Source organism: Biomphalaria glabrata, chromosome 4 (assembly GCF_947242115.1).
Source record: "Biomphalaria glabrata chromosome 4, xgBioGlab47.1, whole genome shotgun sequence".
In the NCBI taxonomy this organism is placed as follows: Eukaryota; Metazoa; Mollusca; class Gastropoda; family Planorbidae; genus Biomphalaria; species Biomphalaria glabrata.
Window position 1 is genome coordinate 35146948 of NC_074714.1, and position 24584 is coordinate 35171531.

The 24584-nt window shown below is 30.0% G+C and overlaps 1 protein-coding gene across 7 annotated transcripts in view; it reads left to right on the top strand.

Moving 5' to 3' along the window:
• Positions 1–23371, top strand: part of LOC106078152 (calcium-dependent secretion activator 1-like) — a 46789-nt gene extending 23418 nt beyond the window's left edge. For 4 of the 7 annotated variants that reach the window (XM_056025226.1, XM_056025228.1, XM_056025229.1 and 1 more), the window contains 13 exons: positions 686–809; positions 4598–4704; positions 6686–6697; positions 8337–8493; positions 8759–8900; positions 10440–10595; positions 15423–15573; positions 16356–16430; positions 16619–16702; positions 16867–16974; positions 17063–17167; positions 17630–17716; positions 18599–23371. In XM_056025226.1, the coding sequence (XP_055881201.1) occupies positions 686–809; positions 4598–4704; positions 6686–6697; positions 8337–8493; positions 8759–8900; positions 10440–10595; positions 15423–15573; positions 16356–16430; positions 16619–16702; positions 16867–16974; positions 17063–17167; positions 17630–17716; positions 18599–18703 (1413 nt within the window). In that variant the 3' untranslated portion in view covers positions 18704–23371. The remainder of the gene's footprint in view (positions 1–685; positions 810–4597; positions 4705–6685; positions 6698–8336; positions 8494–8758; positions 8901–10439; positions 10596–15422; positions 15574–16355; positions 16431–16618; positions 16703–16866; positions 16975–17062; positions 17168–17629; positions 17717–18598) is intronic. The other 3 variants (XM_056025227.1, XM_056025230.1, XM_056025231.1) reach the window with 1 other exon arrangement.
• Positions 23372–24584: the final 1213 nt, after the last annotated feature.

The following is a 24584-nucleotide window of genomic DNA, read 5'->3' on the forward strand; positions in this document are numbered from 1 at the left end:
CTTTATTTTTAACAACTTTTAAAATTTGCTTTCTATTGGGAGCCATATTTACTCTTCCTCCTGGGACTAGTGGGTCTTCATACAATTGTAAATAGCTCTACATTCAACAGTAAATGGTGGCTGAGTGGTAAAGTGTTTGGCTTCTGAATCAAGGAGTCTGATTCGAATCTTGATGATACTTTAAATTTCGCGATTTTTATGATGCCTGTTCGTCTGACATTAATTGGGGAAAGTAAAAGCAGTTGGTCCTTGTGCTGGCCACGACACCCTCGTTAACTGTCAGCCATGGAACCAGATGATCTTTACATTATCTGCCCTATAGATCACAAGGTATGAATGGGGTTCTTGTACTTTTTTTTTTTTTACTCAACAGTCAAGTAAATATAAATACTAGAATTGCTGACATCTTTTTTTATCAGTGGTCAGTTTATTAATTCCAGGAAAAATGTTTTGTGTTGTACAGTTTGCTCATAAGGATTCCTTCTAGTTCTCATAAGCTCATAATTTCTAGAATTAATTTATTTCCATTTGTATCAAACCATTTTCTTTTCTTTCTTTAATCCTCTTTTTTTCTTTAATCCTCTTTCTTTCTTAAAAGGTTTGTTTCCCTTTAGGTCTCTCTTTTTTTTCTTTTATTTCTTAGATATAAATGTTCATGTTAACATCTGTGACTACATAATTTCAGGTTTTAATGAAAGATATAGTCACACCAGTTCCACCTGAAGAAGTACGACAGGTCATTAAAAAATGTTTGGAAAACGCGGCTCTAGTGAATTATACCAGAATTTCTGAATATGCAAAAATAGAAGGTAAGTTGAAAGTAACTTCTAAAAAAAGAACTGTGGGCAGTATATCGTTCTTTTTTTATTCTGTTATATTTCTAAACTTGTTTCTGTCTATAAATTTGGCATTTAATATAAAAACTATTCATCAGACTAGACCAAATGAACTTGTGTTTTGAGCATTATATTCTTCTAAGCCTTCTCTTTCTCTCTGTTTTTTAAATGAATCTATCGTACATCCAGGCAGATATGAGCTAATATGTTTACTGCATTATGTTTGTCTAGAAATCTAAAGTAGTGCATTTAACCATTAATCTAGCATTGTTTAACAAGTAATGTAGAGGAAACTCTGCGCTGTGCTTTGCTTGGATGTACACAGCATTTGGAAACGGTTTTAAAGCATGAAATGCATGTGTGCACTTTTCAATTGGGTACTTTTCTATTTGAACAAAGTAAATTAATTTTCCCTACCAAATTTTGATTTATCTGACAATAATTGTTTTCATCTGAAATAATGTTCAATCTACTATTCTTCGTCTTGGGCACACAGGCCGTAAAAAAGGTGATCTTATTTCTGTCATGTCATTGATGTGTAGTTCAGTTTCAAATTACCTATTATTTTCTTCCTGATTCACATGTTCATTAGCTGTAGTGTTTTGTTTTTTTAACTTAGTCACTTTGAGAAATAGTTTGCTGAAAAACTTTTTTTTTTCTTTCTTCGTCATCTGTATTATTAAAATATTTTTTTTCTCTGTATTATTTTTTTTCTTTAGAAATGTACTTGTCTGTCACATGAACATATTTAGATTTATAACACAAAATTATCAATTAGATGAATTATACAAAATGCTTATCTTTTTTTTAAAGTTGATTTGTGTATTGTGGTAATATACTTAAGATCTTGTTACTAGGTACAGTAAATTCTAAGCATAGTTACCTTTAACTATTCAAAAAATCATTATAATTTTTAGAAAAGCAAAGATAAATGTAATTGTTCATTATATTTCATGTGTAGAAGACCTTGTTTTTTTTTCTTTTTTAAAAATGTATTTATTATTGCCATAGCATTGGTGGGATTGTTTTTATTTTCAAATCAATATTTACATCCAAACTTCAGTCGTAGAAAACTGTCATATCATTCACAAAACGTCAGTTAGTTCTGCTTTCATTTGTTTGATAGCTTTCTATTTCTTACATTCATTCACCTGTTTATCCACATTCTTGTAAACACATTTGTAAGACTGGGTTTTATTGTGGAATATTTGCATCTATTTCTTGTATCGAAATAATAGGTAAAATCCTTGAAAAGGGAATTGGGGAGGGACAGGGGAGAGTAGGGTTTTTTTATACAAAGAAGGTGTGTTTTTGTTTTCTTCATACCAATTTTAGTATAAGGTTTTGTTCAAATATTTTAAAGCCTTTCACTTTCTTTTGTAGTACTTTTTTTAAAGAGAATCTGGGGCAATGGCAGGCAAATAACACAAAAATGGAATTCTTAGTAACATTAGTTCATAGTTTCATAGTACCATTTTTTTTTGTAGACTTATAGACTATGTGATTTCCTTATTATGTTCTTTTATTTTTCTCCCACTTACTTTAATGCTTCTTCAAAAGTCAATGTTGTTTTGCTGTTGTCAGTATTACAGCATCCTGAATCAGTGATTGGTATCAGTAGTTATGTACTTTTACCCTCAACTCTAGATACACATCTAGTGCAAGATACTAGCATTGGAAACACATAAAACTACATTCATACAACAAATATAAAGATTACTTTCTTTCCTAACTTTTCTTTTCAATCTTTACTGATACAAATGTAAAGATCAGAAAATTGTAATGAAATTATTTCATGAGTATAACAAAGTTTAGAAAAATAAATAGGACTTAACAAAAAAAAAATTTTATTGTATTTAAAAAAAAAAATTAAATTGTTTCACCATGCTATAGCTACCATTCCTTTGAAGTTTTCTATTTATGCAACTAATTGGTGTTGGACATTTCAACTCCTTACTTTCAAGAGAAATAAATGTGCCATGAACTTTTGTTTTCTATTAGTTGACTTTTAAAAATGGGTGTTTGTTAAAATGAAATAACTTTTTTCAATAATTATTCTTATCAAGTATCATATTTTGTAACCTCTTGGCCAGTTCTTTCATAATTAAATCATTTTTTTTTTTATAATTTAAACTTGCTTGTTTCATTTTATTTTATTATTTTTTATTTTTTTTGCTGTTAAGTCCTTCATTCTCTTCATTTATGTGCACATATTCTGGACTTGTGGTATTTTTTACCAATGTTATTCATTTTCCTTTTCAACCTTTTATGCACTCCAGGAACTGGTGGTAGGTATACTTTTCTAAAATGGCTCTCCTTTTATTGTCATTTAATGTGTCATGAAAATGTACATTTTTACAAACTTTTTTTTTTTAAAGATCCAATCTTGTTTTTTTGTTGTTGTTGTTTTTTATATGTTTATTATCTCACAGCTAACATTTTTGTATTGTGTATAATGAAAGGTACAAATAAAAAAAAAAGAGAAAAGAATATTTATTTTATGTTTAACTCTTCAGTTTAATATATCCTTGTTAACAATTTTTTTTTAAATGGCACAACATTAGTTCATCAAGAACATATTTTAACAAATATGTTAAATGTTTTTGAGTTGTTGTTTTTTTTTCAAGTAAACTGTTTATGTAAATTGATCTTTCTTCACTCATTTTCATTTTTTAAACTATTATTACAATTCTTTTGCTTTTGTTGTTGTTGTTATTTCATTTACTTTCAACTTTTTGAGCTGTAGATTGTAAACAAAATTGTTTCTGTTTCAATGAGTATCATGTCTGCTTGTTGTCATTTCTCTAAAAAGTATTGATGTCATATTTAAGTAGGTCTATGTCTCTTCTTGAAGAATTTGAAAATTAAAAAAAAAAACAATTAAAGTAATGAAAAGGTTTGATTTGTGGAATTAAATGAAAGGTAGACTTAAGTTTCAAATAACCTAAATAGGTCCTCTGTTCTTTTTGATCTCTATTTCACTATTCATTGTGTTAGTGTTAAACATTCTTTACAAGAATAACCTTTCATATTTTACTTGTCTACATAATATTTATTCAAAATTTGAATTTTGATTGATTCATTAGTGAGCAATAGTGTTTTAGGTTTATTAAAGAACTTGAGTTGAGTCACATGTTTGAAAGTACACAGTTTATGTACATTTATAAAAGTTTATTAGGAATCCTTTTAATTTTTTTTTTTACTAGATTTAACATTTATTACATATATTGGCATCATGGTGGCTGAGTGGTAAAGTACTTGGCTTCAGAACCTAGGGGTCTCTGGTTTTGAATTCTTGTGAAGACTTGGATCTTTTAAATTTGGGATCTTTAGGCCACCTCTGAGTCCAGCCAGCACTAATGAGTACCTGACATTAGTTGGGGAAAAAGTAAAGGCGGTTGGTCATTGTGCTGGCCACATAACACCCCTATTTACTGTGGGCCACAGAAACAGATGACCTTTACAATATCTACCCTAGTTCTGACAAAAGGGTACTTACATATTATATTAACTCTTATAATAATACAACTGGTGCTCACTGAACCATAGAATATATTTTTTTCAATATTTTTTACATTTAAATTAATACAAATTATTTTACTGAAGAAAACTAAGTCAGTAGAAACAAAAAATCTGTCTTCATTTTTAAACCTTTTTCTTTGCAATTAAAATTTTCCAAATTGTAAAATATCACGATGCCATGTTGTTGATAAAAACAAAAGAACATTGTACTATCAGCCTTTCACACCATTCTCTATCAGAAGTACTAGGGGATGATGTACCACCCAAGAAGAAGTTAGATGACATTATGCACTTGGCTGAGCTGTGTATAGAAGTGCTCCAACAGAATGAAGAGCATCATGCAGAGGTAACCAATCAAACTTTAAGCTTTCCAACATTTCTTGGGGCATTTGTGTCAGATTTTCTTGCTTTGCAAAGTTGCTTGTGAAGTTTGTTATCAAGCCTTTTTTTTTTCCCAAAGCAGGTTTGTAATTCTAACATATACATTAAAATGCTAATTGCATTTTAAAAAACTAGTTCAAAAGGGAAAAGAAAAGAAATTACAGCTCTAAGTTTTAGGTTTGGCTTTTGTAGAGGTATTTTTAAAAGTGTTACAAAAAATTTTAAAATCTTTTTTGGGATATTGCAATTTCTAAAATAAAATATTCCATTTATAAAAATGATGCATTTAAATTACTGAATTTATTTTAAATTCATTTTACTGTATGGATTGCTTAAAACAAAAAAATATCTGATGATTTGTTCAAACAAGACTAGAAAGAAATATTTTATATTCTTTTAATTTTCTTCCAAATTTCCTATGGTAGTTTTCTGGTTCACACAGCAGCCTATTTAGTTCTTTGCCAATTCATTATCAGTATCTGTGTGACATTGGTTTCTTCCATAGCATTGGATTGATTATTTTGAATCAATTAGTTAATACATTGAATCTTTTTCATGTCAAAATCTAACATAAAAAAAAAAAGAAATGTGTATTGTTATTATGTTTCCATTACATATGTATGTTGTGTTCTAGTAGTCCTACTATGATTTGTTATTGAACTTGTTTAATGTTTTTGAATCTCTTAATCAAATATACATATATATATATATATATATATAGGTTATTTTTTTTTTAAATATCAATCTGATCTATCTATACACATTAATCTGATATATAGACTCTTTATTAGATCTAGTTCTCAATGTTTTGTTTTTTTACTTGACACGACCTTCAATTTTGTTTAATTGGCTCTTTTGATTCTAGCAAAGCTCATGTCCTTTTTATTTAGTAAATATTCTCCTGTTGTTACAGGATTATCATTATATAAAACATTTAATTTATTGACTTTGTCCTTTATTTGGATAGTTCATGTGACTTAACAATTTTTTTCTTACTTTGACCCTTTTTTTTTGTTAATCACTTTTAAAAGATTTTGTTAATCACTTTTAAAAGATTTCTTTCATTAATTTCCTTTTTAATTATGAGTAGCAAAACTCAATAAAAGCATATCTTTATGAGGTTATGTGACATTTTGGCGCAAGAGGTTCTGAAGATAATTTATAAAACACAAATCTTTTATAATAAATATTGATTTTTCACTGTACTGTACTGTACTGAAAATATTTACATTCTCCCCTCCCCTCCAGAAAAAAAGATGTAATAATTTTATCTATTTAATTAACGCATATTGTGAATTATGGATGGCTGCCTGTTCATGTAGTATGAGTATGGTACATGTCGTCTGGATGGCCCCTGTTTTGAACCCTGTTGACCAAAATTCTCAGCCACAAACACATGATGTTATTTATATATAATTACACAACAAACTTAAATCCCTAATCTAATGGATAAAAAAACTATTGTTCTTTACAAAATATGTTTGAACGCAAACACACATACAGAGTATCATAAAATGTACATATTGTGACTAAAAAATTTTCTGCCAAAACAGCTATGTCAAAACAATCATCACACCAAAATGCTTCGCTTTATGAGAATTATAGTATTGAAATCTAGATTGAACTAAAGTATCATGTTATTCAGTTACTATTGACTGGACTAGACACAAATGTACTGAGATCTATCACTGCTTTAAAAATACTGAGCGCAGGCTGGAGGAAATGCTATATATAGCAATGTGAAATCTGCACTCCTTAATCTTCGGACTCGAAGACAAACCTAATTATTATTTGTTCTTAAATTGTAAAATGAAAGAAAAATTCAAGCTGTAATCAATCTAATTGTTAGACTTGTTGTGTTCCTTTTGTTCCTGTGTCTATGGTCTATTGCATGATTCCACATTAACACTGTGCTGTTGTGCTTTCTCCTCCCTTGGCTAATATAGGCATTTGCATCGGTGAGTCATTCCATCAAGCATATAGACTTGCATTTTATTTTTAAACTCAACTGTTACTGTTAAGCATCATTTAGTTCTTTCAATGTTCACCATTTGTACAATCACCATTTTGTTAACTTCGAGGAATAAGATATTCCTTTTTTTTTTAATTTTCTATACACTGCTTTACTGATAAATTCTTTTTTACTATTCTAAATGTATTATCTTTTCTTGATTTAAATCAGCCTTTGATATAAACATTCTATTTCCTATCAGATGTCAATATATCTTATTTCTTTATAACTTAACAAAAATGTGTTGATCACGCTAAGTTTGTTTCAGCACTTTTGAAAACAGTCTTGATGTTTGACTTAGTTGGGAGAATGTGCCACTTTAGTGATTTCCCATTACAAACACTTTGCTTTATTAAGTAGTGAGCAATTTGAACAAATACTTTTTTTTTTTTTAGAATAAATTGTTTGCTGTCATTTTTTTTTTGTACTTTAAATTCTAGCTTTATGTGTGTGTTTATTATTATTACTTTGTTATATTTGAAGTCCAATGGTTTGCACATACAAGTCTAGTGCTATTCATTTAGTATGGAAAAAATTATGACTGTATTAGTTTTAAGGCTGTTCACTCTTATATAGTAATTAACTTTTTAGCTCCTCATCTTGATGGGACATATCCATAAGAAGTTCAATGCAGTGTAGTTTTTTTTGTCTAAATTAAGTAGTGAATCACTTGCTAGTCATGTAGTCCTTTAGGCATGACCTGATATGCATGGGAAAGAAAAGTGCACAAAAAGGAGAGATTCAACTCTTTTAGAAATGTCCTAGGGTGTTAACGGAATAGTTCATCTTTAGTTCATGTTTATGGCAATGCTGCATTTTGATTTTTTAAAATTCTATCCAAATTTCAGTCACAACAATTTTATTGCAATTTTTACTTATTTATGTTTAAACTCTTCAGACTTAAGTCTAAATTATTTATTAATTGATCACACACACACAGAAAATCATTTTTTGATTTCATGTCACACTTTTTTTTTTTTTTTTTTTTTTTTTTTTTTTACAAGAAAAAAAAAACATTTAAAAATTCAATCTCAATTTTTAGTTTCAATAGAAAATATTTCCATCTTTGTATCAGCTGCTAAAAATCATGTGAAGAATGTTTTGAGTTTCTGTCACTGGCAAACATAGTGTATGCACATTTATATTTCCAGTTTGTTTCTATCTGCTCATACCTAGATTCACCTGCACAATATGTAGATATCTATTTCTTTTGACCAAAATGAAATGTACCTGGCAATGTCTGCACAGCTTCATTTTTATCCTCAAAGATTTTGAACAAGTAAACGTGTTTCAATTCTGTTACACTTTAAACAAATGTGTATAGCAGTTGAAGAATTTGTTTTGTTGTTGTTTTCAACTCGTTATGTTAATGTTTCTTTGTCTTTTTCAATGTTTTGTAATTAAATGATCTAAATTTAGGTCTCTTTAAAATATAAGTAGGGACTTTCACAATGTTGATAGAAAACTTTTAAAACCAAATGATCTCTCATACAAGTTAACAATGTGTGTGTGATATTCTTCAGTTCTCATTTTAGACATGAAAGCAATAAATGATGTACCAGATATATTTCATAAAACTCTTTTAGGCATTTGCTTGGTTCAGTGACTTGCTTGTTGAACATGCTGAGATTTTTTGGTCACTGTTTGGAGTAGACATGAATTCTGTTCTGGACGCCCAGCCTCCAGACACCTGGGACAGCTTCCCTTTGTTTCAATTGCTGAATGATTATCTTAGAACTGATGGTAAAACATTTGTTTTTCTAATCATTTTTATTTGTAGCTTTTAATGCTGAATAGAAACCACACATATGATATTGTCTTTTTTTTTTGGTTTAAATTAAGTGAAAATGACAAATGATCTCCATTTTGGAACTGTCAAATATTGGTTGATGTAGTCTGTTTATTGAAAGGTCCTTACTCTTGAAACTCAAGCAAATCTCAGATTTTCTCTATTCACTTTCTAGGTTCTTTCTAATAATAATTAAGAATCTTTACTTCCAATCTTCAGAGAATTTGTGTAACGGAAGCTTCCATCAGCAGTTGAGAGATGTCTTTGCTCCGCAAGTTGTCCGCTATGTGGACCTTATGGAATCTTCTATTGCTCAGTCTATCCACAAAGGGTTTGAAAGAGAAAAATGGGATCCCCAGGGGTAAGCTTACTGATGCTTTCTATTAACATTTTTTTTTTGACTAGATTAATTAATTGACCTAAATCAACAGCTAAACATGAAGGCTGCATATTTCATCTCTACTACCATTACTCTTTCTGAACTAAAACTTCTCAATAACTATTTCTAAAATGTCTACTTGTAAATGTTTTATAGCAAATTACAATATCTTGAACATAATAATTTTGTCCATAATGTCTGAGTCTCTTTAGGAATCACAAATGTAGATAAAATCATAAAAATATTATACAGTTTAGATTTTTCTTTTTTTTTTTTTTTATTGTTATTCTACTTCATTTTGAATTAGACAAGTTTTCAAATAGATGTGATAGAAATGTTGAAGAATGTTGTCATTAATATTTTTACAGCCTTCGTCTCTGACCTATGGATTTAGAGTAGAAAACATGTTGTGTAGAACTAATGTAATGCTCAGTTTTGTTCCTTTAACTTTCTTTTTTTTTTTTCTTTGCAAAGTTTTGTTTCTTCTAATACCACCAGATATTTCACTTACCATCCCCTAATGGTTTTACTTGGAGCAAAGCATTTGTACCAAATGTGAAAAAAAAACAAATACTGTTTAATAACAAGCTTTGATTTATCTATTGTTTTGTTTTTTTTTGTTTGTGTATCTACTTTTATGTTTTAAAAGCTAGTAATTTTTTTTTTCTACTCATTTGAAATTATCATTCCCATTTTTCTGTTTTGATTCATTTTTTTTTTGTCCAAATAATGAGAAAAAACTACTAAAACATGTAAAAATGAACAATTTTTTCCCCCATTTTTACTATATATAGTTTAACATATCAAAGATAATAAATTACATTCCATTATTCAGAGTGCACAGCTAAATTAATTGTTTTTAAAAGCTAGAAGGTTTGGGTCTTTTTTTTTTTCCTCTTGTTCTTGTTCACATTGAAGTGAAGGTTTCACTTGGCAACAAAACTACATAATGGTACAGACTTGATTCTACTATTTCACACTTGTATACTATGAATAGTACATTTTAAAGAGTATTAAATATTGCATAGTTTTTATGTATTTTGTCTGTCTTAAGTAAGAAAATCTTAAGCTATTTACCTAATTTTCTGTTTTAAAGCTCTATCATATTTGTTACCTACTTAAGTAGATCAATCCTTACTAAGTTAAAACATAATTGCTACTCTTGTCTTGACTAATACTATAGCATTTGAATGAATTAGAGTCTTTAAAGTCTACAATTTATTTCAATCTGACATAGAACTCACTCCTCTATCCATATCTACGCCCTCTCCTTCCATTTTATTATTATATGAACCTATAAGTTTTGTTTTGAAAAAATATTTTGTTAGTCATTGATTTCCTTCATATTTGCATTTCATTTTAAGATAATTTTTTTTTTCTTTCTCACTTGAGGACATATTTGTAGAGCTTAGGAGAAGTAGTTATATGCAAATATGAAATAAGCATAGGCTAACTTAATGTGTTTTTTTAAAATACATGTTGTTACTTGTAATCTTGACTTTTTATCATTTATATCCATAGAAATGGTTGTTCCACATCTGAGGATATGCTTTGGAAGCTGGATGCATTGCAGTCTTTTATCAGAGACTTACACTGGCCAGAAGAAGTTTTTGCTGAACATTTGGACCATCGGCTCAAGTTGATGGCAGCTGATATGATTGAGGCAGCAGCAAAAAGGTTGCTACTTAGTTTAGTGATATTTACTTAGTGCTTTACTTAACATTAGGTTTTTTTCTTTAACCTTTCCTCAAAACTACCAGCTTCACTTACTATTCTATTACTAGTCAACCCACGGCATAGCATACGCCGCTATTTTGCAGGGCCGGCCTTAGACTTATGCGACCGCAGTGGGCCCCACACTTTCATAAGACCCTGCGCTAATTCTAGGTGTAAATTATTAAATTAAACCATTTTATAACTTATAACAGATTTTCCGCGGCCTCCTGATTTACTGAAATTGCAAAATATACGAAAAAGTCCTAGAAATCTCAGGAAATTATTAAAATCTTTTGAAAACTCATGCAAAACTCCTGAAATATATAGACAAAAATTGTCATTTTGGGGTGTTATTTCATATGAAAAACGACAATCCTACGCACGATAAAAAAAAACGGCATTATGCAATACCCATAATTGTGGAATCTGGTAAAAGAAGCTTCTCTTGCCTAAAACTAATGAAGAATTACTTGAGGTCAACAATTCTGGTAGATAAATTGAAACATTTGGTAATTCTTTCTATTGAGCGTGATCTAGATAGGAAATATAATTTTTATGATAAACTGTATGAGTTCGCTAAAGGCTCGTAAAGTAATTCTGTATTAGTAAAGAGTGAATAAAATGCAATGATGAATTTATTTTCTAATACAAAGTCTTATTTTTCACTTATTATATGTATCCCTACCCAAACTTGACCCTGCCAAATCCATTTTGCATAGGGTCCCACAATGGTTAAGTCCAGCCCTGCTATTTAGTGACGGGTGAATTCAGAATATATTACCTGTTCTCCCCCCCCCCTTCTTTTTCACATGGGGTAACTCTAGTCTGACTTGCAGAAATAAAAGAGTGATCTTTCAATGACTTTTTGGTCACAATGGTTAAGTCCAGCCCTGCTATTTAGTGACGGGTGAATACTAGTTGTTCTCCCCCCCCCTTATTTTTTGCTACTAAAGTTACGTAGGATAACTCTAGCCCGACTTGTAGAAATAAAAGTTATCTTTTCTTTACTTCTTGGTGTCCAAACTGTTGAGCCAGTAAGAGAATTATATATATAGATTGCTTGACTTGAAACTCTTGATCAATTCAAAGGCTTTGGAATGTACACTACAATTCAAAACAGCATTATTAGATTATTTTTTTTTATAATTATCATGAAAAGGAAAATCTTTTTTTTTTTTTCTAGTTAATTTTACACAATTTTTTAAATTTACTTAACTCAATGAGTGCGGAGCGTCTATCCCATAGACGGTCTGTCTGCCCCTAAACGCACGGAACGTCTATCCCATAGACGTTCTTACCCTACCTTTGTTTCGTTGCATTTTTAAATTAACATTTTTAACTTAAACAGTGGAACTATTTTTACTTTATAAAAGAGTTCTTCATCATTTGTTTACATAGAAATTAGTAACTTTTGGCTTTATTTAGACATTTATTTATTACTTTTTTTACAATGTAAAAAAATGTCGCCATGACTACGCTATTCCAAGACTCACCCACACTGTTTACTACTGAAAAAACTTTATAATTATTCTAAAATTTATCACAAATAAATAGTAATGATGAATTTTATATACATATATATATATATATATATATACATTAGATCCAGGTAGGTCTAAATTTAGTGTATTTATATCTATATTATTAGTATTTAGATCTAAATCTATTATTGTCAGTAGGCTAGGTGTAGAGTGTAGTCTGTAGATCGAGATTGACTAGATCTAAGCTTTTATCTCTAGGCTTGGACTCTAGATCTAGATATATCTCTAGATTGTCTAGATCTACGCTTATGATAAATAAAAAGAAAGGAAATGGTAGATCTACATCAAATAATCATCCACTGTGGAAATTTTCTCGTTTTTTTTTATAGTAATGTTTATCTGTAAAAATCTACAACATCATGGCTATGCTTGTCCAAGACACACCCACAATGTTTACTACTGAAGAAGCTTTATTATTGTTTTATTTATACTTCTATGAATTGTAATAATGAAGATCTTGATCAAGATTTAGCATAGGATGAAGCAGACTTGGACATTATTAGCATTTAGATTTAGATCTAGTATTGCCTTATGCTTAGGCCTTTAGGTCTTGAATGTAGATCAAGGTTGACTAGATCTATACTTTTATCTTTACACCTTTGTAGATTCCTATAGATCTAAATCTAAGCCTAAGATAAATGAAAACAACAGAAATGGCTGATCTAAACCCAATATTCATCCACCATGCTGGGCCTTTTCTTGGTATATTTTCTAGCAATTTTTTTTAGTATTGTTTTTTGGTAAAAATCATCACAATCACTATACTGGTTCAAGTTGGCACTCCAAAAGGTTTACTACTAAATAAAAGTAAAATATAAAACTATTCTAAATCCATAATTTATCACAAAGGAACAGTAATAATAATTTATTAGATGTCTAAATCTTAGGTAAAATGAATTAGGATTTTTATTGTCCTTCATCTAGTTAGAGATTTAGGCTTTAATCTCTCGCTAGCCTATGTCTTGCACTGGTCTAGTATTAGAATGAAAGATGTTATAGCCAAATAAAAAGAAGACAAATCTAGATCTATATCCCATTCATTCAAATGTACATAATATTTGAGTGCATTTGGTTGATAGATTTAGTAGTGGTATCTATTGTTATTGGTAGTAATGAAAAGCGCAATAATTTTCACTTTTTTTCTGACTAAAAAACCAGGTAAAAATAATAATATAATCAATGATTCATCATCTTTTATTGACTGTTTTATCACATTTCTTTTTGAAAATGCTGTAAATAGTCTAAATATGCTGTTTCAACAGTAATGCAAAGAACAAAATGTAAAGTTAGGTCTCAAAAGTTCTAAATTTGGCATCCATTTTTTTTTCTGAGTGTCATATTAATTAGATTATAATTTGTATCTTATATTTAAATAGAAAGATGTTTACATTTTCACATTCTCCATTCATTTACCTTTACTTTGATACCAAATATGTTACTATAGCATCATTTGTACTTAAATAATAAATTTTTGTTTTAGCCATGTTTGGAACATTTTCTTTTTTTTTTTTTTTAAAGTAACATTTTTTTGAAAAAAAAAAAAACTGCAGTCAATGAGTTAAGAAGAATACCAACAAATGTTTATTGTATTATAAAGTCAATTCTATCCTAGTTAATAAAAGGTCTTATACACTAACTTTCTAGGCTTTTGCAATGCAGTGATGGGAATTTTCCAAAAATTAAAGAATTTCAAAAATTTTGTCTGATCCTTTTTTTTAGACAAAAAATTTGAATTTTTTTCCCCCCTATATTTCTCTGATTAAAAAAAAAACATGCAATTTTTAATTTTTTTTTTTCTCTGTAGAATGTGAACTAAGACTTGATTTGTTTTGTACATTCACATATCCAAAATCTCCTTTTATCTAGATCTAGATTTACAGTGATTTGAAGCATTCTAGACTAGATTATGCACTTTGAATTTGCACATTTTGAACTATCTAAGGTCTGGATTAAGATTCTAGAAATAGATTAGACTAGAAGAATGAGTAAAACTGAAAGCCTAAATCTAGATCAAGACAATCATCATCTGCTGAGAGATCTTCAGTAGATAGAGATTGTAAGCTTAGATCTAGGTCTAGATTTTATTGACAAAAAAAAGGTTATGATCACAAATCTCCTGGACTGGAAGCAAAATAAAATGTACAGATAAACACCTAGCCTAGATGAGTAGGCTATTGACATAAATCTAGATTGTAGAGCTAGATCTAATAGTGAGTAATAACCGTATATATTATATATTTATTTATCTACTATGTTTGCTAGCAAGAAAGTGTGCCACACAAGGAAGCCTTTAGTTAAACTTGAATTAATATGCTTATTATGCAATTTCTTCTCATGGCTCATCTGGTTACTCTTACTTAACAACTCAATGGAGATTAAAAAACTTACTCAAAAAGGCTTTTTTAAGCATTCTTAGTGAAGCCAGAGTAAAGTTCCTTTTCATTCTTCTACATTTAATCAACCAGTGAAACAAACAGAAGTGTAGCTCATACTTTTGAAGCATTCAAAAACTCAACACCTTAGTTCTTTATAGTTATTTAAGAGAGATGTTCTTACAATATACATGTTCAAACTGTGTCAAATTGTGCCACTCCAGAAAAAAAATGGGCTTGATTAGTCACACCAGATTCTGCCTAAACTTAAGATGAAGCCAAAACCAGTGACTCATCTGGGTGCATCCATTGTCTTCCAGGACAGAAGGAGACATTTATATCTTACAATACCAGTAAAGCATAAATCTATTATTGAATGTTCAATCTGCCTGGACCAGTTATAAAAAGCTAGGTGCAAAGTGCAAAAAAAGAAAAGCTGTCAAAGTTTTCTTATCTAAATGTACAAACAATAAAGTTCATGTCATGAAATTGATTTGTAACATTATTTAGAGAAAATACTAAATATAGTTCATTTTTACTTCATTTAAAAAGAACTTAGTTAGGTTACCATGACTTGGTGGTTCACAAACACGGGTGTAGAAAATTTCCTAAAAAATTTTTCAAAGTCTGTTCCCATCACTGACAATTAAATTTTTCCAGAAAGAGAGGAATAATTCTCTGAATGATAAGTTGTCACTTAGATTTTTATAATGTTTATAAACTGCACCAGTTATTCAAGTTAATAGTTTAATTTATACATTTTTATTTAACCGATGTTTGAGTATTTAGAAGTGCACTTCCTAATGATCTCATGTATAAAATGTTCATTGAATGTTTTTGGTTGTGTTAAACTGAACATTTGCACCAACTCTCAGAACCTTGAAGTGCTTTGAAATCTGGCTGAGGAAAGGAGGTAAAAGTACCGACTATCTTGTGTTTACTGAAGTCTGCACCATGATGAATGTAATCATTGACTGCAAGAACAAGGCCCTTCATTTGTGTGCACTAGACCATGGGCAAAATATGGTGAGAATATTTTCTACGTGTTGGCTTTGGTGACAGCTAAATGAAACAAATTATGAGATTTCTAATAGTATTGTTTTAGCAAGTTGAGTTGTTCATGCTAATTGCATAAATTAACCACTGTCTTTAATGACTGGGTAATCAAGTGATAGCAGACTTCATATATCAAGCAGTGGTCTTTTAAATAGAATGATATTTTTTGAACTCTTTATTACTTACTTTGTGTACCATAATATTCAAATTACTTCATAAATTCCTTACATTTTATATTAATTATTTTACTTACTTTTTATTTCATTTTGATGTTATGGTTACAGAAATAAAACTAAAAGTTAGATATAAATAGGATCATGATCAAACTGATTGGTGTTCCCTTTGAGACATTTCTACCAAACACTACCTAATGCCAACTTAATTAAATCATTTTTTTCTATTCATTGCTACACAAAAAAAAAGTCTCACTTATTTTGCAAGGTGGTTTTGTTAATTCAGGAAACCAACTTGTATATTAAGGATCTTTTTTTCAAAATGTGTGAGTCATTGAACTGTTTTTTGTCGATATAACATAATATTTTTTAATTGATAAATATAAATGTAATGACAATAGCACAGAAACCTTACAATAGCACAGAAACCTTACAGGGTTTTATGTTTACAGGAAATCACAGCGACCTTCATGTGCAGCTTGTGTCATGTTTTTTTTTTGTTTTTTTTTTTTTGCAAACTCCAGTTTGGCTCGAAAACAAATATCCTTTCTTTAAAGTGTTTTTTGTTTTGTCCCTCAGCATCAGTATCATACTAAAATAGATGAATCTTTGGAAAGGGCTCAAATAGAGATGGCAAGATGTCTTATTGAAAAGGTAATTATTTACTTAGCCTGTAGAACAGCACTAGGCTCATTCTTTGTGATGTATAGAACTAGATCCATTTGTTACATTTGAAGTATGATACTCTAATTATTGTTTAAATATATCTATAAAGTTTGCCACTAGACAAATGACGAGCATTACATGGTCAACAAATGAAATATGTGCTTATTGTGTTTCAGCTTCTGTCAGTTCTAGAGAGTATATTGAGTAAACTGGCTCGTTATGATGAGGGAACCTTTTTTGCTTCAATTTTGTCCTTGACAGTATGTATTATTTGGATTTAAATTTTAAGTGATAGTATCAAAGTACTTTACACTAATACTATTTAATGTACATATTATCAAAGTACTTTATACTGATATTATTAAGTGTACATTAATCAGAGCACTAGTACTTAAAGTCCACATTGTGCTATGGATTATTGTAGAAACCTGTGAATGAACTGGGCAAAGCTTATGTTGACTTCATGAGAGGCAATCTGGATCAGATGAGGAATAAAATCAATGATGAACTGTACACCCTGTCTTTATTTGAGGTAATTTCAATCAAATGTTGATACAAATTCTTGAGACATAATGTTAATGCAATGCCTTATGTCATTGACAAATATTTCTCTTTTGTAGCAATGGTACAGTGGCCAGATGAAGATGGTTTGTGATTGGTTGACTGACAGACTAGATCTCTCATTACACCCATACCAGTTAACATGCCTCATGACAATTAACAGAGTATGGAAATTACTTTATTGCTGATCATTTTATTAGGGAATACAAAAAATACATTAATTAATATTAGGGAATTGTATTACATGTAGTAACAATGACTAGTTTAGATTTTTTACAATTTTATTATCATTATTATTTTAATGTTTATTCATATGGCAAGTTTCATTACATGTTGATGAATCTCTTTGACTGATCAATTGTCTTAAATAAAGGTTTCTGTTGTTTTTTTTAGATTTAAAAAAAAATGGAGGGGTCTTTTTATCCATAAACCAGTTCCATTACAACCAGCATGAATCTCACGTATAACATTGTTTGAATGTCCAGTAGTCTTAAACACTCTTCCTCTAAATGAATGACCTTTGTCTAGTGTCTATGTTATTCTTTGACTAGTCATTCTACCTTCTTATGTCAATACATGTCCTGTCTGATACAATGACTCTTTTTTGTTTCATCTTGAATATTTAGAAATGTTTCTCTGACTTTGAATTGCAAGGAGTTCCTGAAAACTCTCTTAACAGTAAAACTTACCAGACAATATGCAGTAGACTACAGGTTAGCATTGATATGGAGTACTAGTGTAACAACTATCTAAATCAATCTCTAATAAATAGGTTAACCAAGTTGAAGAAGTCTGTTATAAGTTACATAAAGGAATATAATTTCATTTTCCTTTAAAGCTGAATTTATGTACAAAGTTTATTGTGTTATTATTGAACAAAAAAAGACATGAGGCATGGTGGCTGAGTGGTAAACCTCTTGGCTTCTGTACAGAGGAGTCTCAGGTTTGAAGTTTGGGATTCTGGATTTTTAGGATGCCCATTAGTCCATCCAACTCTAATGGTTACTTTGCATTAGTTGGGGAAAGTAAAGGCGGATGATCATTGTGCTGGCCACACAACACCATCTGGAACCTTCTGCCATGTGAACATCATTTACCCTACTGATCACAAGGTTTTGTATCACTTTGGTAGTTTTGTTGGAATGTTAAATTGAAGATTGCACATTGAAAATAGGTGTAAATAGGAAGTTTATCATGTTATTTTGAATATTTAGTCTATCAGTTATATTAAGCTATTTACTATATCTGTGGTATTTTTTTATGCACAAGTTGGCGCTTCATTTAGCCAATGTATAATAATCTAAAGAAGTTGGTGCTTTACTAAAATTTGTATTATTTTATGGTAAAAATTTGTATTATTTTATGGGCAAGATGGTGTTGTACAGTCTTTGTATTTATTGTATGGTAGTAATAAAGTAAGTAGTAAAGTTTCCACTTTCAGACCTTGTGATCTATAGGGCAGATGATGTAAAGGTCATCTGTTTGGAGGGCTATAAACTTTAGCATTGCTTATTCATGATTGCTAGAGTAATTTTGGACTTTGATTATCTCTTCTGTAACAATAGTTATGTTGATTTATTTATGTTTTTATCTAGGTGGAGGAGGCCACTCAGTCAGTCACACAATCAGAAAACAGTGGAAGAACATTTCTGAGTAAACCAGCTAGTTCCTCAGCTGTAAGTGGTGACGATTCTGATTAAAGCATCTGCTCCATCTTGTGTGATTTTCTACAAACAGTGATATCTTTTTATGATACTACCTTCAATTATGCAGGTCTTTGTGTGTGCGTGGATGTGTGTTTTTAGTGAAAAATGTTTACCATTGCGTTAGTGTGGCATTGTTTTTTTTTTTGTGTTTTTTTTTTTAACTTTAGCTTGTTAATCCTTGGATTGCTTTTTTATCTTTAAATGTTGAATTTTTTAAGTGAAAAATATTTGGAACATTTCAGACAAACTCCTATCAAAGAAAAGAATTTTTAAACTTTCTTCAATCTCAAAGCTTATTAGAAAAAAATGCACATTATTTGTATATTTATTTACTTTAGAGTTTTGATGTTCTAATGGATATTGAACATCACCTCTGACTGACATTAATGAACACCTGAGGTTATATTTGTAGAAAAAAAAATCTCAAGTGTCAATTTGTTGATATTATTAGCACTTTTTTTTCCTGAATAGTTGAACTGTTTCACTGCTTTAAGCTTAAACAATCCAATCTAACAAAAGCCTACAGAATGTCACATGTCATATAGGCCTAGTACAGTGGTGGTTGGCTTACCTGGATAGATTCATTCTAAAGGGGTAAAAAGAAATTATTGTGAGTAATGGAAACTAAAAGAAAGTATTTCATCTACTTTATAGGTTCAAAAGCATTACACAATTATTAACTTGGCTATGACACATTTGTCAGTTGTCTAAAGTGTTTATAAATTCTTTTTCAATTCATTAATTCATTTCAAAGTCGAGTAAATTTAGTCCCACATTTATCACATAAAAGTGAAGTGTATCTGATTCTGGAAATGTTTGAAACAAAACGTATAACTACTTTCTCATAAAATAAGTATTTATTGTTTTCTTTCACAACTAATAAAAAATAGCAAACAGTATTTTGCCTGAAATAAATTGAAATTGGGGTTTAAAACATTTCTTTTTTAGACTGAACTTAAAACAAAACAAAAAATTGTGGCTTTGATTTTAAAGGAATGTTTTTGATAAATTAAAAAAAATAGCCAATGGATTTTTGCCAACCTGAAACAGCTTTTCCAATAAATTTTCTTTAGAAGCTTTCTTTCAATTATTATCATTATATTCATTTTATAATTACTGAGATTTCAGTCAAATGGGAAGAACATCTAGCTGTACATGCAGTTTTTAATTCTTCTTTAAATTATAATAATAATAAGTGTAAAATTTAAAAATATTTTTAATGGCTGAATACATTTAAATATGTAGATTACAGAATAAATTTATTAATTATTGTGTTTAGTAAAATGTGATTTTTTCTTTAATGCTGCTGCAAAGCCTTAAAATCTCTCTCAGTATTTGCCATCACTTTTACCTGGATTTTAGCTTCAGCCATTTGGTCCACTGTTACCATAAATTGTAAAAGTTTCTTCCACTCACAAAAAACAATTTTAATTCACAACTATTTTCAGGACTAAAAATGTAAAACTAGAAGGCAGGACTTCTTTCAAAACAAATATGACATTATTGGATTGAACAGAAAAGAAACCAAAATTAATTCTCATCTGAACCCTTTTTTTTTTTTGGGAGAGATACATTGTTGATTCAATAGTAAACATTATTTCATATTCCTTTCTATAGTGTAAGGTATTTGATATAGACTAAGACTAAGACTGCTTTATTGATCCTTTGGAAATTTGTTGTGATTACAAGGATTCTTTTAGCGTATAAAGACAACACAACAGAAACATGCACATAAACACAACTTTAAGTGTAACTAAATAGTGTAAATATTAACATTAGTTTAGTTTAGATAAAGAGTTAGTATGACATGATTAAAGATCATTGCTCTTTTGGTTGTTATTTACATTTTTTTTTATACTGGTATGTTGAATCCATTTTCTTTTGTAGTAGTATTGAAGCTTGTACAGTTTATTTCTTGCCAGTTGTACTCTTTCAGATACAAATGTTTCTCTGTGCAATACTTTTGTCTGTTTTATCTTATGTGATACTTTGTGATATCTTGTATTTAAAGAAACTCTTATGTATGTACTATAGAATGGTGCAGCCATAGATCATTTCTAAACTTTGTACAACGAATGTAAGAAAGAAAAAGAAACAACTAAAAAAAAACTTTACATTTATGAATAATGGAATGTTATAGCCAATTATAAACAGAAAATTATGACTGAAATACATGGTGAAATGTATGAATGAAACAGACTTACAAAAATTATTTCTAAATAGCTACTACTTAGCTACTTAAATTTACCACAACTCTCTAAATTCATAGAATTAAAACCAGTGAGAAGCTGATGCCTGCCTCCCTTCAGTGATGAATATAGCTAATTTTTCGAACTTATCTCAAAGAATTTTGTGTGATAACTGGACCAACACCCTGTACAGCAGTGCTGAACAACTGAAGAGAACAACACACTATTTTTCCTTGGCACAGTCTGCTAAAAGCTGGCTAGAAGAAGAAGTGTGATAACTGGATAGGGATGTGCCCCATTTTCATACATGCAAAGCTGTTTCTTATTGGTTGTCTTTCTTAGATTCGTTTTACTTGCAAACCTTGTTACTTACTGGTTGACATTTTAGATAGTTTGGATTTTTATACCGGTAATTGTAAAAATGTAGACATGAAAATTTTTTAAAAAATTTGTCTTTTTTATACTACAAACTCTAAAAGCACTATGTTCTTGGAAACATGATACAAATTGTTTTGTTAAAAGATGCCAAAATAATGTTTTGATTCACCTATATTAATTTACATTTTAAAATTATTTTTTTTAAGCTTGTTAGATTATTTTTAAACTATACTTTTTTATAGTCCAAACTTGCTTGTATCCAATTATTTTTAGAGAGTGTTGCATTCATTATTTAATCAATGTGTTCAATGTTTTCAAAGATGAAGTTTGTGTGCCTTTTGGCCCTGCTACAAACTTTTTCAAAAGATTGGAACCAATCTTCCAGCAGCTCTTAGTAGCTTATATGCCAATGTAATTTTTCTTTGTCTAGACCAACTTTGAACTTCTTGAATACAGATGTGAAAAAAAGATTGGGACCAATTGACCAGCAGCTCTTTGTGAGCCATATATACCAGTTTGATTTCTTTGTCTAGACCAACTTTGAACTACTTCAATAGTTTATTGCCATTATTTTTTGTTCTCATGAGATGCCAACAATCTACATGCACTAAATTTTTAAAGAATGAACTATTTGCATAGTTTTACTTAAATTTAAGTTAATTAATGCTGATAATAGCAATGTTTGGGTAAGTACATTTTTTTTTAAATACCTGTACTGTAATACAGCAGTTATTCATTTGTGGATTACTTAACAATAATTAGAACATAGATGGTCAATGTTAATTTTAATGACATATTTTTTTTCTTGATGATATATGTGATTATCTAGTGGTTCTAAACTTTTGATCAATTGAGGACCACTTATATAAGAGAAAAACCCTGCTAAAATAAATCATGCTAATGGTGCATTGTGATGTTTAAATGTATTGCTTGGCTGAGCCACTAGTTAAGACTTTAAAGAAAGGAGGATGGGGTGTTTTTTTTTTACTAGTTGATGTTCAGCTCTAATGTATTTTCCTCAACTCTGTATGTGTGTGTATATTAGCATGATACAAAGTTGTGTCAATATTAGCTCAATATGTTGATATGTTAGACTACTACTGACTGTTCATGTCATTGAAGCACCAATGTAAACATGCCCTTATTGTTCATGGCCTAGCACATCTCACACATCATGATCTATTTAGCTAGGAACTGTGTGGTTTAGGTTAGTAACTAGCAATGTTTTCATGATCTATTCTGAAACTGTTACAATGTTCCTGTTTACACTTTGGCTATTTGTTTCTCCTTGTTATTTCATTCCTGCTTCATGACTTGTCATTTGGTTTGCATTGTTCACATGGAGCACTGTATATTATATATATATATATATATATATATATATATATATATATATATATATAACTACCTACAACTAGGTCACATCCATTACTTGACTGTACAGTTCTATCATTCATTCAGTCTCTCTTTACAATTTGTTTGCCCATTTTTACATTAGTTGATTTCTCTTGACGGTTGTGGTGGTGTTTTTTCCTTCACTATTTTGAACTATTTCAGGAGGAGTGCCTGTAAAGTGTGTTTAAAGACAATCTACATTATTTGGGGAGGTAATGGCTTCAATGGTTATAGAACTCATGCTTACCCACCTGTGTGGTAGATTGTGCATGTAGCGACAGTTACATCATGGGGCGATCACAAGTTTGGAGTCACCTAATTTTATCCTTATGCAAATCTATTAGACAAATGTGCAATAATTTTTTTCTGTCCTCACTTTCCTCTCTAGTCAGCACCAGAGTATTACATAACAGTGAGAACTGAATTAGTTTACTTTGTTTCCATTTTACTTACATGATTAGATAAGGACTGGCCTTGAACTTTCTGATTAGGTACAATTTCTTCCTTTCTGCTGTTTACAGTGTTCTATTTATGATGTTCTTTTTTCTATTGATGTTATAGTTGGATACTGTGTACTAATTTACCCTGGAGAAAATATTTTCATCTTTTTTCCCCCTTCTTTATTACAATTGTATCCTCATGTGACACTGTTTTAATACTTTGAGGTTGAATTAGGAATAAAGGTGTCATTTTATACAGCCATGTTTGTGTTTCTTAATTTCTTTCATAATCAAACTAGTTTTTTTGAGAAGATTCATTAAAAAAATGTGTCATCACTCAAGCCCTCATGACATCTGCTGACATTTGCTATGCTGGTAGAATGACAGGTTTTAACATGTTCAGCAAGAATATTAGAAGTTATAAACTGCAAGCTACCTATAGTCACAATCCCACCTACCATACATAGGTAAAGTAAAGATAACCCTTTCAGACCTTGCGATCTATGGGAGCAGATCATGTAAAACTCATCTGTTTCTATGGCTGAGGGTGTCGTGTTGCCAGCACAATGACTAACTGGACTTTACTTCCTAAATGTATGTAACTACCCATCAGAGTTAGGTGGACTCTGAGGCATCCTAAAAATAACAAAAGTCTTTATTGGAGTTTCACGCTGTTGGCTCAGAAGCCAATTACTTTACCATGCCCCATACAAAAAGTCAAAAAGCATGATTGCCTGTCATCACATATAGACCAAGATTTATGGGCAAATTGTAGCCCTGCTGTGTTCTAGTTATGGATGAAAGGCCCAGTTTGCCTTTAATGGCATGTGTAAATGAAAGTTATCTAAATTATTAACTAATAAAACTGAAGTAAATACCCAAGATTTAGAATACAAAAATATTTAAGTCATGGTATTTGTTTTCATTGACGCAACCATGACTACTTGATTCTAGTTCTGCACTATTAGCAATCAGAAAAATTGCCCACATTTATATAATGGCCTATGCCATAATCAAAACTGTAAATACACATAATGTCTTTCAGAAAGCAGAATATGCCTTTAGTATGCATAAAAATAATGGGAAAAGATATGTACATACAATGTGCATTATTTTCTTTTTAATAAGCTGTTCAGTTGACTATTTGTAGCTGATACACCAGAAGAGACACAAAGAAGTACAACTGAATGCATAAATGTTGCAAAGAACAGAATTACACTATAATTATCTTTCGTTGTTTATATATATCCCATACATTTATGTATGGTATTTTTATGAATTAATGGCTTGCATTTTGAATTTTCAAATAAAACAGTTCACTTTCAAAAAACAAATAGATGTGCTTAAATATTGCAAGCTGCAAAATATGGTGAAATCATATTTTCAATAGCTCTGCTAATTTTTGAGATCTAAAAATGACTACACAAAACCAATAGCAGCCTTTCCTTATATGAATGAAGTTCTAAAAAAAAA